General features: G+C 36.4%; 2 protein-coding genes across 6 annotated transcripts in view; both read right to left on the reverse strand.

Annotated features, from left to right (window-relative positions):
* Nucleotides 1–13,370, reverse strand: part of LOC137234270 (protein pangolin-like) — a 1,155,323-nt gene that overhangs the window by 150,174 nt on the left and 991,779 nt on the right. The gene's annotated exons all lie outside the window — the stretch shown is intronic.
* LOC137234146 (uncharacterized) lies at nt 3,878–10,952 on the reverse strand. 3 transcript variants are annotated; one of them, XM_067757778.1, is made up of 3 exons: nt 9,990–10,952; nt 9,502–9,911; nt 3,878–6,882 (listed from the first exon to the last, which is right to left on the reverse strand). In XM_067757778.1, the coding sequence occupies exon 3, from the start codon at nt 6,729–6,731 to the stop codon at nt 4,119–4,121; it is 2,613 nt and encodes an 870-aa protein (XP_067613879.1). In that variant the 5' UTR covers nt 6,732–6,882; nt 9,502–9,911; nt 9,990–10,952; the 3' UTR covers nt 3,878–4,118. The 3 variants fall into 3 exon arrangements, with proteins under 3 accessions (XP_067613879.1, XP_067613877.1, XP_067613880.1); XM_067757776.1 differs by having other exon boundaries at nt 9,502–10,952; XM_067757779.1 differs by lacking the exons at nt 9,502–9,911; nt 9,990–10,952 and adding an exon at nt 6,961–7,585.

Consider the following 13,370-nt stretch of genomic DNA (forward strand, 5'->3'; position numbering starts at 1 on the left):
AATATTTAAAGTTGTGTTTTAGTTTTACTTCGTCGATATTTCGATTTCAGTCTGAAATCATCTTCAGGACTGTCAAACACAAATAGAACAAGTAAGGAAGGCTAAGTTCGGGTGTAACCGAACATTACATACTCAGTTGAGAGCTATGGAGACAAGATAAGGAAAATCACCATGTAGGAAAATGAACCTAGGGTAACCCTGGAATGTGGTTGTATGACATGTGTGTCAAATGGAAGGTATTAAAGAGTATTTTAAGAGAGAGTAGGCCATAGTTCTATGGATGGACGCCATTTAGGGATATCGCCATAAAGGTGGACCAGGGCTGACTCTAGAATGTGTTTGTACGATATGGGTATCAAATGAAAGGTGATAATGAGTACTTTAAAAGGGAATGGGCCTTAGTTCTATAGGTGAACGCCTTTTCGAGAAATCGCCATAAAGGTGGACCAGGGGTGACTCTAGAATATGTTTGTACGATATGGGTATCAAATGAAAGCTGTTAATGAATATTTTGAAAAGCAGTGATCCTTAGTTCCATAGGTGGACGCCGTTTCGAGATATCGCCATAAAGGTGGACCAGGGGTGTCTCTAGTTGTACGATATGGGAATCAAATGAAAGGTGTTACTGAGCATTTTAAGAGGGAGTGGGCATTAGGTCTATAGGTGCACGCCTTTTCGAAATGTCGCCATTAGGGTGGGCCAGGGGTGACTCCAGAATGTGTTTGTATGATATGGGTATCAAATGAAAGATGGTAATGAGTATTTTAAAAGGGAGTAATCCTTAGTTCTATAGGTGGACGCCTTTTCGAGATATCGCCATAAAGGTGGACCAATGGTGACTCTAGAATGTTTGTACGATATGGGTATCAAACGAAAGGTGCTACTGAGCATTTTAAGAGGAAGTGGGCATGAGGTCTATAGGTGGACGCCTTTTCGAGGTATCGTCATTAGGGTGGGCCAGGGGTGACTCTAGATTGTGTTTGTACGATATGGGTATCAAACGAAAGGTGTTACTGATCATTTTAAGATGGAGTGGGCATTAGGTCTATAGGTGGACGCCTTTTCGAGATATCGCCATTAGGGTGAGCCAGGGGTGACTCTAGAATGTTTGTACGATATGGGTATCAAACGAAAGGTGTTACTGAGCATTTTAAGAGGGAGTGGGCATTAGGTCTATAGGTGGACGCCTTTTCGAGATATCGCCATTAGGGTGGGAAAGGGGTGACTCCAGAATGTTTTTGTACGATATGGGTATCAAATGAAAGGTGGTAATGAGTATTTTAAAAGGGAGTAATCCTTAGTTCTATAGGTGGACGCCTTTTCGAGATATCGCCATAAACGTGGACCAAGGGTGACTCTAGAATGTTTGTACGATATGGATATCAAACGAAAGGTGTTACTGAGCATTTTAAGAGGGAGTGGGCATTAGGTCTATAGGTGGACGCCTTTTCGAGATATCGCCATTAGGGTGGGCCAGGGGTGACTCTAGAATGTTTGTACGATATGGGTATCAAACGAAAGGTGTTACTGAGCATTTTAAGAGGGAGTGGGCATTAGGTCTATAGGTGGACGCCTTTTCGAGATATCGCCATTAGGGTGGGCCAGGGTGACTCTAGAATGTGTTTGTACGATATGGGTATCAAATGAAAGGTGGTAATGAGTATTTTAAAAGGGAATAATCCTTAGTTCTATAGGTGGACGCCTTTTCGAGATATCGCCATAAAGGTGGACCAAGGGTGACTCTACAATGTTTGTACGATATGGGTATCAAACGAAAGGTGTTACTGAGCATTTTAAGAGGGAGTGGGCATTAGGTCTATATGTGGACGCCTTTTCGAGATATCGCCATTAGGGTGGGCCAGGGGTGACTCTAGAATGTTTGTACGATATGGGTATCAAACGAAAGGTGTTACTGAGCATTTTAAGAGGGAGTGGGCATTAGGTCTATAGGTGGACGCCTTTTCGAGATATCGCCATTAGGGTGGGCCAGGGGTGACTCTAGAATGTTTGTACGATATGGGTATCAAACGAAAGGTGTTACTGAGCATTTTAAGAGGGAGTGGACATTAGGTATATAGGTGGTCGCCTTTTCGAGATATCGCCATTAGGGTGGGCCAGGGTGACTCTAGAATGTGTTTGTACGATATGGGTATCAAATGAAAGGTGGTAATGAGTATTTTAAAAGGGAGTAATCCTTAGTTCTATAGGTGGACGCCTTTTCGAGATATCGCCATAAAGGTGGACCAAGGGTGACTCTAGAATGTTTGTACGATATGGGTATCAAACGAAGGGTGTTACTGAGCATTTTAAGAGGGAGTGGGCATTAGGTCTATAGGTGGACGCCTTTTCGAGATATCGCCATTAGGGTGGGCCAGGGTGATTCTAGAATGTGTTTGTACGATATGGATATCAAATTAAAAGTATTAATGAGGGTTTTAAAAGCGAGTGGCCCTTAGATGTATATGTGAAGGCGTTCTCGCGATATCGACCAAAATGTGGACCAGGTGATCCAGAAAATCATCTGTCGGGTACTGCTAATTTATTTATATATGCAATACCACTAACAGTATTCCTGCCAAGATTCCAAGGGCTGTTGATTTCGCCTTGTAGAACTTTTTCATTTTCTTCTACTTAATATGGTAGGTGTCACACCCATTTTACAAAGTTTTTTCCAAAGTTATATTTTGCGTCAATAAACCAATCCAGTTACCATGTTTCATCCCTTTTTTCGTAGTTGGTATAGAATTATGGCATTTTTTTCATTTTTCGTAATTTTCGATATCGATAAAGTGGGCGTGGTTATGGTCGGATTTCGGCCATTTTTTATACCAAGATAAAGTGAGTTCAGATAAGTACGTGGGCTAAGTTTAGTAAAGATATATCGGTTTTTGCTCAAGTTATTGTGTTAACGGCCGAGCGGAAGGGCAGACGGTGGACTGTGTATAAAAACTGGGCGTGGCTTCCACCGATTTCGCCCATTTTCACAGAGAACAGTTATCGTCACAGAATCTATGCTCCTACTAAATTTGAGAAGGATTGGTAAATTTTTGTTCGACTTATGGCATTAAAAGTATTCTAGACAAACTAAATGAAAATGGGCGGATCCACGCCCATTTTGAAATTTTCTTTTATTTTTGGATTTTGTTGCATCATATCATTACTGGAGTTGAATTTTGACTTAATTTACTTATATACAGTAAAGATATTAACTTTTTTGTTAAAATTTGAATTTAAAAAATTTTTTTTTTAAAAAGTGGGCGTGTTCTTCATCCAATTTTGCTAATTTTTATTTAGCACATATATAGTAATAGTAGTAATGTTCCTGCGAAATTTCATCATGATATCTTCAACGACTGCCAAATTACAGCTTGCAAAACTTTTAAATTACCTTCTTGTAAAAGTGGGCGGTGCCACGCCCATTGTCCAAAATCTTACTAGTTTTCTATTCTGCGTCATAACTTCAACCCATCTACCAAGTTTCATCGCTTTAACCGCCTTTGGCAATGAATTATCGCATTTTTTTGGTTTTTCGAAATTTTCGATATCGAAAAAGTGGGCGTGGTTATAGTCCGATATCGTTCATTTTAAATAGCGATCTGAGATGAGTGCTCAGGAACCTACATACCAAATTTCATCAAGATACCTCAAAATTTACTCAAGTTATCGTGTTAACGGACGGACGGACGGACGGACGGACGGACGGACGGACGGACGGACGGACGGACGGACATGGCTCAATCAAATTTTTTTTCGATCCTGATTATTTTGATATATGGAAGTCTATATCTATCTCGATTCCTTTATATATGTACAACCAACCGTTATCCAATCAAACTTAATATACTCTGTGAGCTCTGCTCAACTGAGTATAAAAAAGGACTATTAGAATAATATTATATTTTGCATATAGGTATATAATAAAGCAACTTACACATATGACTATGTTTGATCGACTGATCAGATGTTCAAAAATTAAGTATAATAAAGCATAACAACGAAAGTAAACAATAGAAAATACCGCAAGTGTAAACAAATTTTTGCAATAACAATAATACATAGGACAAAGAACAATAAGACAGATAAAATGCATGAGCCATAACTATGGTGTTTAGTTGTTGTCATTGGATAGATTTTGAGCGGGATGTTGGCTGGACGCTGTTTGAATTTGCTGAGCACCGTGAAGCTTGCACTGCATTTTGTTGTTGTTTCAGCAATAGATGTCGATATGCATATGCACATTGGTCGGTGTCGCTTTTAAAATTCATTCTCTTATCATTAGGTGTGCTCATAATATGGAGCATTTCCAAAGTAAAACGCTTATTATAATGTTTCTCAATATCCAAGATAGAAACATTTTTGAAGTCAGGATAGTGACCAGTATCCTTACAATGCGCTGTCAAGGCCGTCTTATTGTCCGAAGCAATGTTTCTAAGCTTTATATTGGACATATGACCGGAAATCCTTGTCTTTAGCTTTAATTTGGTTGTCCCCACATATACCTTATCGCATAAGTGGGACCCGTCACCGTTGCATGGAATTTTATAAATGATGTTGGATTTCTCATCTTTCGAGATTCTGTCCTTAGTATTGCTGTAAACCTGTCGTAACGTATTGTTATATGTGAACGCTAGTGTAATTTTCTCTTTATCATATAATTGCGATGTCTTTATTCTCTCCGATATTCCTGGAACATATACTATAGACTTGTATATTTTACTTTTCGTTTCACGTGTTGCCTCATCATTAGAGGTTCTAATTTTGAAATTTCGTATGAGTTTGTTGATGAGATTACTGGGGAATTCATTTTCTTCTAGAGTTTTCTTTATAATCGCAATATTCTTTCCATGGTATATTCTGTCGCTAATAGTGAGTACCCTACTGATGAAGTTTTTGGCTGTATTTAAAATTGTTTTCCTTTCATGGTGTGAGTTGTAGTTGATTGATCTTCCCGAAGCTGTGGGTTTTTTGTACCAGTCAAAATATATTTTATTGTTGTGCGTGTTTATTAGCGTGTCAAGGTATGGTAGTTGACCGTCTTTTTCGACCTCCACTGTAAATCTGATGTTCTTGTTGTAGCTGTTGAGTTCCTTCAGCATATTCTCTACTTCTTCCGTTTTGACAATCGCAAATAAATCATCTACATATTTAGTTAGTAGGCGTGGTTTACATTTGGCTTCCATCTCAAATCTTGTTAGCAGCTCTTCCATGACGATGTCTGCTATGACCGGGGAGGCTGGGGAACCCATGGGCATTCCTGTCCGTTGTTCATATATCTTTTCATTGTATTTGAAATATCTATTCTCCTTTATACAAAATTTGACAATCGTTAAAAAAAGTTCCCTTGTTAACGTTGTGTACTCTTTTATTTCATCCCACTTTGAAGAAATGATTTCCAAGGCCACATCAACTGGAATGCTTGGGAACAGGGAGACTACGTCGAAGGACACCAAGCATTCATCATCATATATGTACGTGCCCCCCACTTTGTTTTTAAATTCTGTCGAGTCCTTAACATTATACTTGGACGACATAGTAACTTTTTCAAGAATTTTCACGACATATTTGCATAAATTGTATGACGGGGAGTCAATCGAGGAGCATATAGGCCGTACAGGTATATTTTCTTTGTGAATTTTTGGTAATCCGTAAATTCTCGGTGTGTTTGCGTTTTTACATAGTAGAAATTTCTTTTCTTGGGCATCTATATTGCCATTGTTGAACATTCGTTGTACTAATTCATTGTTTTTCTCCTGTAATTTGTTAGTCGGATCGCGTTTTAAAACCCTGTAGGTAGAGATGTCGTTGACTACCGTCTGTATTTTTGAGTCGTATTCTTTTTTGTCCATGACAACCGTAACATTGCCCTTGTCGGCATTAAGTATGATTAACTGTTTGTTTTGTTTGAGGAACCGTTTTGTGTCTTCTAAGGTTTGGCATATAAATTTGTCTCGGAATGAAGTCGTCTTTTTCTTTAAGTGATCCTGTATTAGTGTCGTGAAATTATTTCTGGCTATTTCTTGCATATCTCTATCTTTTACAGTTTGTATGATGTTCTCCCCGTCTGCTATAAACTTAAACAATGGAAACTTCTCATTATCGGACGCAAGGGCGTATTTTGGGCCAAGGGATAATAGCCACTGTATGTTGTGTGGGATTTCTATCTGTGTTAGGTTTCGAAACCATTGTGGGACTACCCTAATATTTAATTTTTCCATTTCTTTTTGTCTTAGTTTTTCGTACTTGTTGGTTTGTGTCTTTTTGATATTGTTGGTAAGTTTGTCCAGCAGTACATTTTCACTGTCGAAAAACTTTTTTGAGTGATGCAAGTCAAGTATATGAGAAATCTCTGTTTTCATTTTTTCCGATTCCCTCTTTTTTTGTCTTAGGAGTTCATGTTTGATACATATTATGATGTTTAATAATTTTATTTGCACTTTGCTAATATATGTGGACACTCTGTTGGTGAACTTACTTGGTATCCTGCTGCTACTGGTGTTGTTGCTTATGATGTACATGATCGTTTTTGTTGCATCACTAATAAAATTCGGTGTTAGTCCGCTCCGCTTGCATCTCTCCAAAAACTTGGTCGACTGGGATAGTTTTGTAATTTGTTTGGTTATTTGTTGGTATCGTTTGATATACCTGTTGGTCCGATTATTGTATTCGTGTTTGATTGTATGGTACACTTTGAATGTGTTGATGTTTTCTCGGTGTACTCTCCGTTTAAACATATTGCTGATTTTTGATAGCCTTGTAAGTACTTATTATTGTAAAAAATTTAATGAGCTGATAGGCCTTAGTTAAATAAAACACAATATTTAAAGTTGTGTTTTAGTTTTACTTCGTCGATATTTCGATTTCAGTCTGAAATCATCTTCAGGACTGTCAAACACAAATAGAAAAAAGGACTATTAGAATAATATTATATTTTGCATATAGGTATATAATAAAGCAACTTACACATATGACTATGTTTGATCGACTGATCAGATGTTCAAAAATTAAGTATAATAAAGCATAACAACGAAAGTAAACAATAGAAAATACCGCAAGTGTAAACAAATTTTTGCAATAACAATAATACATAGGACAAAGAACAATAAGACAGATAAAATGCATGAGCCATAACTATGGTGTTTAGTTGTTGTCATTGGATAGATTTTGAGCGGGATGTTGGCTGGACGCTGTTTGAATTTGCTGAGCACCGTGAAGCTTGCACTGCATTTTGTTGTTGTTTCAGCAATAGATGTCGATATGCATATGCACATTGGTCGGTGTCGCTTTTAAAATTCATTCTCTTATCATTAGGTGTGCTCATAATATGGAGCATTTCCAAAGTAAAACGCTTATTATAATGTTTCTCAATATCCAAGATAGAAACATTTTTGAAGTCAGGATAGTGACCAGTATCCTTACAATGCGCTGTCAAGGCCGTCTTATTGTCCGAAGCAATGTTTCTAAGCTTTATATTGGACATATGACCGGAAATCCTTGTCTTTAGCTTTAATTTGGTTGTCCCCACATATACCTTATCGCATAAGTGGGACCCGTCACCGTTGCATGGAATTTTATAAATGATGTTGGATTTCTCATCTTTCGAGATTCTGTCCTTAGTATTGCTCTAAACCTGTCGTAACGTATTGTTATATGTGAACGCTAGTGTAATTTTCTCTTTATCATATAATTGCGATGTCTTTATTCTCTCCGATATTCCTGGAACATATACTATAGACTTGTATATTTTACTTTTCGTTTCACGTGTTGCCTCATCATTAGAGGTTCTAATTTTGAAATTTCGTATGAGTTTGTTGATGAGATTACTGGGGAATTCATTTTCTTCTAGAGTTTTCTTTATAATCGCAATATTCTTTCCATGGTATATTCTGTCGCTAATAGTGAGTACCCTACTGATGAAGTTTTTGGCTGTATTTAAAATTGTTTTCCTTTCATGGTGTGAGTTGTAGTTGATTAATCTTCCCGAAGCTGTGGGTTTTTTGTACCAGTCAAAATATATTTTATTGTTGTGCGTGTTTATTAGCGTGTCAAGGTATGGTAGTTGACCGTCTTTTTCGACCTCCACTGTAAATCTGATGTTCTTGTTGTAGCTGTTGAGTTCCTTCAGCATATTCTCTACTTCATCCGTTTTGACAATCGCAAATAAATCATCTACATATTTAGTTAGTAGGCGTGGTTTACATTTGGCTTCCATCTCAAATCTTGTTAGCAGCTCTTCCATGACGATGTCTGCTATGACCGGGGAGGCTGGGGAACCCATGGGCATTCCTGTCCGTTGTTCATATATCTTTTCATTGTATTTGAAATATCTATTCTCCTTTATACAAAATTTGACAATCGTTAAAAAAAGTTCCCTTGTTAACGTTGTGTACTCTTTTATTTCATCCCACTTTGAAGAAATGATTTCCAAGGCCACATCAACTGGAATGCTTGGGAACAGGGAGACTACGTCGAAGGACACCAAGCATTCATCATCATATATGTACGTGCCCCCCACTTTGTTTTTAAATTCTGTCGAGTCCTTAACATTATACTTGGACGACATAGTAACTTTTTCAAGAATTTTCACGACATATTTGCATAAATTGTATGACGGGGAGTCAATCGAGGAGCATATAGGCCGTACAGGTATATTTTCTTTGTGAATTTTTGGTAATCCGTAAATTCTCGGTGTGTTTGCGTTTTTACATAGTAGAAATTTCTTTTCTTGGGCATCTATATTGCCATTGTTGAACATTCGTTGTACTAATTCATTGTTTTTCTCCTGTAATTTGTTAGTCGGATCGCGTTTTAAAACCCTGTAGGTAGAGATGTCGTTGACTACCGTCTGTATTTTTGAGTCGTATTCTTTTTTGTCCATGACAACCGTAACATTGCCCTTGTCGGCATTAAGTATGATTAACTGTTTGTTTTGTTTGAGGAACCGTTTTGTGTCTTCTAAGGTTTGGCATATAAATTTGTCTCGGAATGAAGTCGTCTTTTTCTTTAAGTGATCCTGTATTAGTGTCGTGAAATTATTTCTGGCTATTTCTTGCATATCTCTATCTTTTACAGTTTGTATGATGTTCTCCCCGTCTGCTATAAACTTAAACAATGGAAACTTCTCATTATCGGACGCAAGGGCGTATTTTGGGCCAAGGGATAATAGCCACTGTATGTTGTGTGGGATTTCTATCTGTGTTAGGTTTCGAAACCATTGTGGGACTACCCTAATATTTAATTTTTCCATTTCTTTTTGTCTTAGTTTTTCGTACTTGTTGGTTTGTGTCTTTTTGATATTGTTGGTAAGTTTGTCCAGCAGTACATTTTCACTGTCGAAAAACTTGTTTGAGTGATGCAAGTCAAGTATATGAGAAATCTCTGTTTTCATTTTTTCCGATTCCCTCTTTTTTTGTCTTAGGAGTTCATGTTTGATACATATTATGATGTTTAATAATTTTATTTGCACTTTGCTAATATATGTGGACACTCTGTTGGTGAACTTACTTGGTATCCTGCTGCTACTGGTGTTGTTGCTTATGATGTACATGATCGTTTTTGTTGCATCACTAATAAAATTCGGTGTTAGTCCGCTCCGCTTGCATCTCTCCAAAAACTTGGTCGACTGGGATAGTTTTGTAATTTGTTTGGTTATTTGTTGGTATCGTTTGATATACCTGTTGGTCCGATTATTGTATTCGTGTTTGATTGTATGGTACACTTTGAATGTGTTGATGTTTTCTCGGTGTGCTCTCCGTTTAAACATATTGCTGATTTTTGATAGCCTTGTAAGTACTTATTATTGTAAAAAATTTAATGAGCTGATAGGCCTTAGTTAAATAAAACACAATATTTAAAGTTGTGTTTTAGTTTTACTTCGTCGATATTTCGATTTCAGTCTGAAATCATCTTCAGGACTGTCAAACACAAATAGAAAAAAGGACTATTAGAATAATATTATATTTTGCATATAGGTATATAATAAAGCAACTTACACATATGACTATGTTTGATCGACTGATCAGATGTTCAAAAATTAAGTATAATAAAGCATAACAACGAAAGTAAACAATAGAAAATACCGCAAGTGTAAACAAATTTTTGCAATAACAATAATACATAGGACAAAGAACAATAAGACAGATAAAATGCATGAGCCATAACTATGGTGTTTAGTTGTTGTCATTGGATAGATTTTGAGCGGGATGTTGGCTGGACGCTGTTTGAATTTGCTGAGCACCGTGAAGCTTGCACTGCATTTTGTTGTTGTTTCAGCAATAGATGTCGATATGCATATGCACATTGGTCGGTGTCGCTTTTAAAATTCATTCTCTTATCATTAGGTGTGCTCATAATATGGAGCATTTCCAAAGTAAAACGCTTATTATAATGTTTCTCAATATCCAAGATAGAAACATTTTTGAAGTCAGGATAGTGACCAGTATCCTTACAATGCGCTGTCAAGGCCGTCTTATTGTCCGAAGCAATGTTTCTAAGCTTTATATTGGACATATGACCGGAAATCCTTGTCTTTAGCTTTAATTTGGTTGTCCCCACATATACCTTATCGCATAAGTGGGACCCGTCACCGTTGCATGGAATTTTATAAATGATGTTGGATTTCTCATCTTTCGAGATTCTGTCCTTAGTATTGCTGTAAACCTGTCGTAACGTATTGTTATATGTGAACGCTAGTGTAATTTTCTCTTTATCATATAATTGCGATGTCTTTATTCTCTCCGATATTCCTGGAACATATACTATAGACTTGTATATTTTACTTTTCGTTTCACGTGTTGCCTCATCATTAGAGGTTCTAATTTTGAAATTTCGTATGAGTTTGTTGATGAGATTACTGGGGAATTCATTTTCTTCTAGAGTTTTCTTTATAATCGCAATATTCTTTCCATGGTATATTCTGTCGCTAATAGTGAGTACCCTACTGATGAAGTTTTTGGCTGTATTTTTTTTCTTTTCATCACTCACCGGGGTTTAATTTCTTAACAATATAACTTAAATTTTTTTGTATAACTTAAAGAAATTTTATTTTATCTTCACTTTATATTTAATGAAAATTTTTTATTTTAATTAGGTTTAAGATAAGGGAAAAAATGAGATAAACTTTAATAATGTGAACTGAGGCATTTTATTTAATTTTGCAGTGCGAAAAATAATTTTGCTTAGATATTGCTTATATCAACTTAGGGATATTGCTTATATCAACTGGAAGATATGAATACAAAGAAACGCGAGTACTACCATCGAAAAGATATCCGCGACTATAGAGCAACAGACGAGTAATTGTACCACGAATTTAAGTGGGGGAGCGTGTACTGATGAACATGCAACCAGCATAAGCAGTTGTGTAGTAAACTTCGAATATATGTACACATTTACATATTTAGAACTCCCAGACCATTTTGGAGTAATAAATCTGTATGGCTATTCCTAATTTTCTGAATGTACCAACAAACGACTCAGTGGCATCTTCTTTACAAAATGGTCCAAGAATTCCGAGCGAACCTGACGAAATAAATAATCGAATGTATCGATTTATTCTTTATGTCATTGTGGCACATGAAAAAGGGGAAGAATGGGAATGGAGGAAGGGAGTCGGACACGGCACTTCCGGAAAAGAATCGGTATCTTTTGATATTCAGACTTCTAGCTGTACACATCGTTCGGTAAAGTTATAAATATAGTTAACTAACTGATGCCCGTGGGATTCACCCCACGTTTCTATAAAAATATGCAAAATAAATAACAAAAATTTTAAACTTATTTTAATGTTGTGTATATGCGAATTTAGGTACTGCTGAAAACCATTGGATATACACTATTTTTTGTCAACTCTGGGGCAGGCTACGTATAATTGGCCATGGGTGAAACATGAGTTGATAAGATTGACTCCTACTACAGCTAATGACTGTCCTTGAGCTTTGTTGATAGACATTGCGAAAGCCAATCTAATATGAAATTGGAGTCGTTTAAAATTGAAAGGTATATCTGTCGGTATTAATGGAATCCTTGGTATGAAAACTTTGTTGTTTTAGAAATTTCTTGATAAAACCATTGCTTCAATGACATTCGGTAAAACTTTTGTGATGATAAGCCTTGTCCCATTACATAAGCGCGGAGGATCCAACTTATGAAGCATAATTATTATGGACCATTTTTTAAGGATGAATCGATGAGGAGGAATTCCTGATGGCTCCAAGGAATTAAGAAATTCAACCGGATAGTGCACAGCTTGCGATTCTTCCACGACTGTGTCAATGGATTGATAAGTTGTCTCGGTCCCTGGTAGTTTTTCTTGGATTTTGGTATTAATCATATTAACATTCTCATTTGTAGGCTCTAAAATTGCACTTTCCCGAAGCCATTTATAGTTTGTATAATTATATTCAATATTTGAAAATACATTAGCTTTTAAAGCTTCAGCTGATGTCAAAAGTTCGCAAAAATTTGGAGGAAAAGAAATGAAATATAGTGGTAAAGAAATAGGAATTTTGCCGTTACCGATTTCAAGAAGTTGTTTAGCAAAAGCTAAATGAAATAATTAAAGTTTAAGAAAAGTTTATAGAAAGAAAATAATTGTTTTGATACGATCGCCCTTCTAAAAGCTTTTAATTTCCAATTTAAGATATTGCACTTGATTGAATCAGCTGTTTTCTGTTTATTTATTTATAGTGATGGCTGATTAAGTGACCATTCCATAACAGGTAGTATACACTTTCAATTTGTCACGGGCCAGCTTTTTCGCATGCTGAACTTGCACTTCAAGTTTATTTGTTTGAATTTTATATAGATATAGAATATGTATATAGACTTAAGTTGACAAAAAATTTTAACGGCGGCAGATTACTAAACGTCCAAAAGGAATACCAGCCAAACTCAATTCTGTAGTCAAATTATAGCAGTTAAAATAACCTAAGTTTGTACAGCAGCCATAGTTCTGAAAAATCCCATTTGTAGGGAAGGTGCCACGCGCCATTTTCCGTGTGCAAGACACTGATAATGTTGGATTTGTTTATTGTCAATTGCTTTGTTTGACATTTCCCAAGTGCCCTTCGAAATGGATCTATCTGCGCAGCTATGGCAGGTTGTCTGAAAATTTTTCTACTTACCATTCCAAAAACAAAATAAAATTTTTCAATTATAGAAAAATTGAAAAACAATAATCATTACAAAAAATTATTGTTCTGGCCTTGAGCTCGTTTCGAACCGTGAATACTTTATTAATAGCCCGATAAAACAAAAACAATTATTAATAAACCATGAGCACTTGGGAAATGTCAAACAAAGTAATTGACAATAAACAAATCCAACATTATCAGTGTCTTGCAATAGATGGCGCAACGCTGAATAAATATAGT

Source organism: Eurosta solidaginis, chromosome X (genome assembly GCF_040869045.1).
Source record: "Eurosta solidaginis isolate ZX-2024a chromosome X, ASM4086904v1, whole genome shotgun sequence".
In the NCBI taxonomy this organism is placed as follows: Eukaryota; Metazoa; Arthropoda; class Insecta; order Diptera; family Tephritidae; genus Eurosta; species Eurosta solidaginis.

Coding starts and splice junctions, on each gene's coding strand:
- LOC137234146 (XM_067757778.1), bottom strand. CDS start 6,731: ATGTTTAAACGGAGAGTACACCGAGAAAACATCAACACATTCAAAGTG.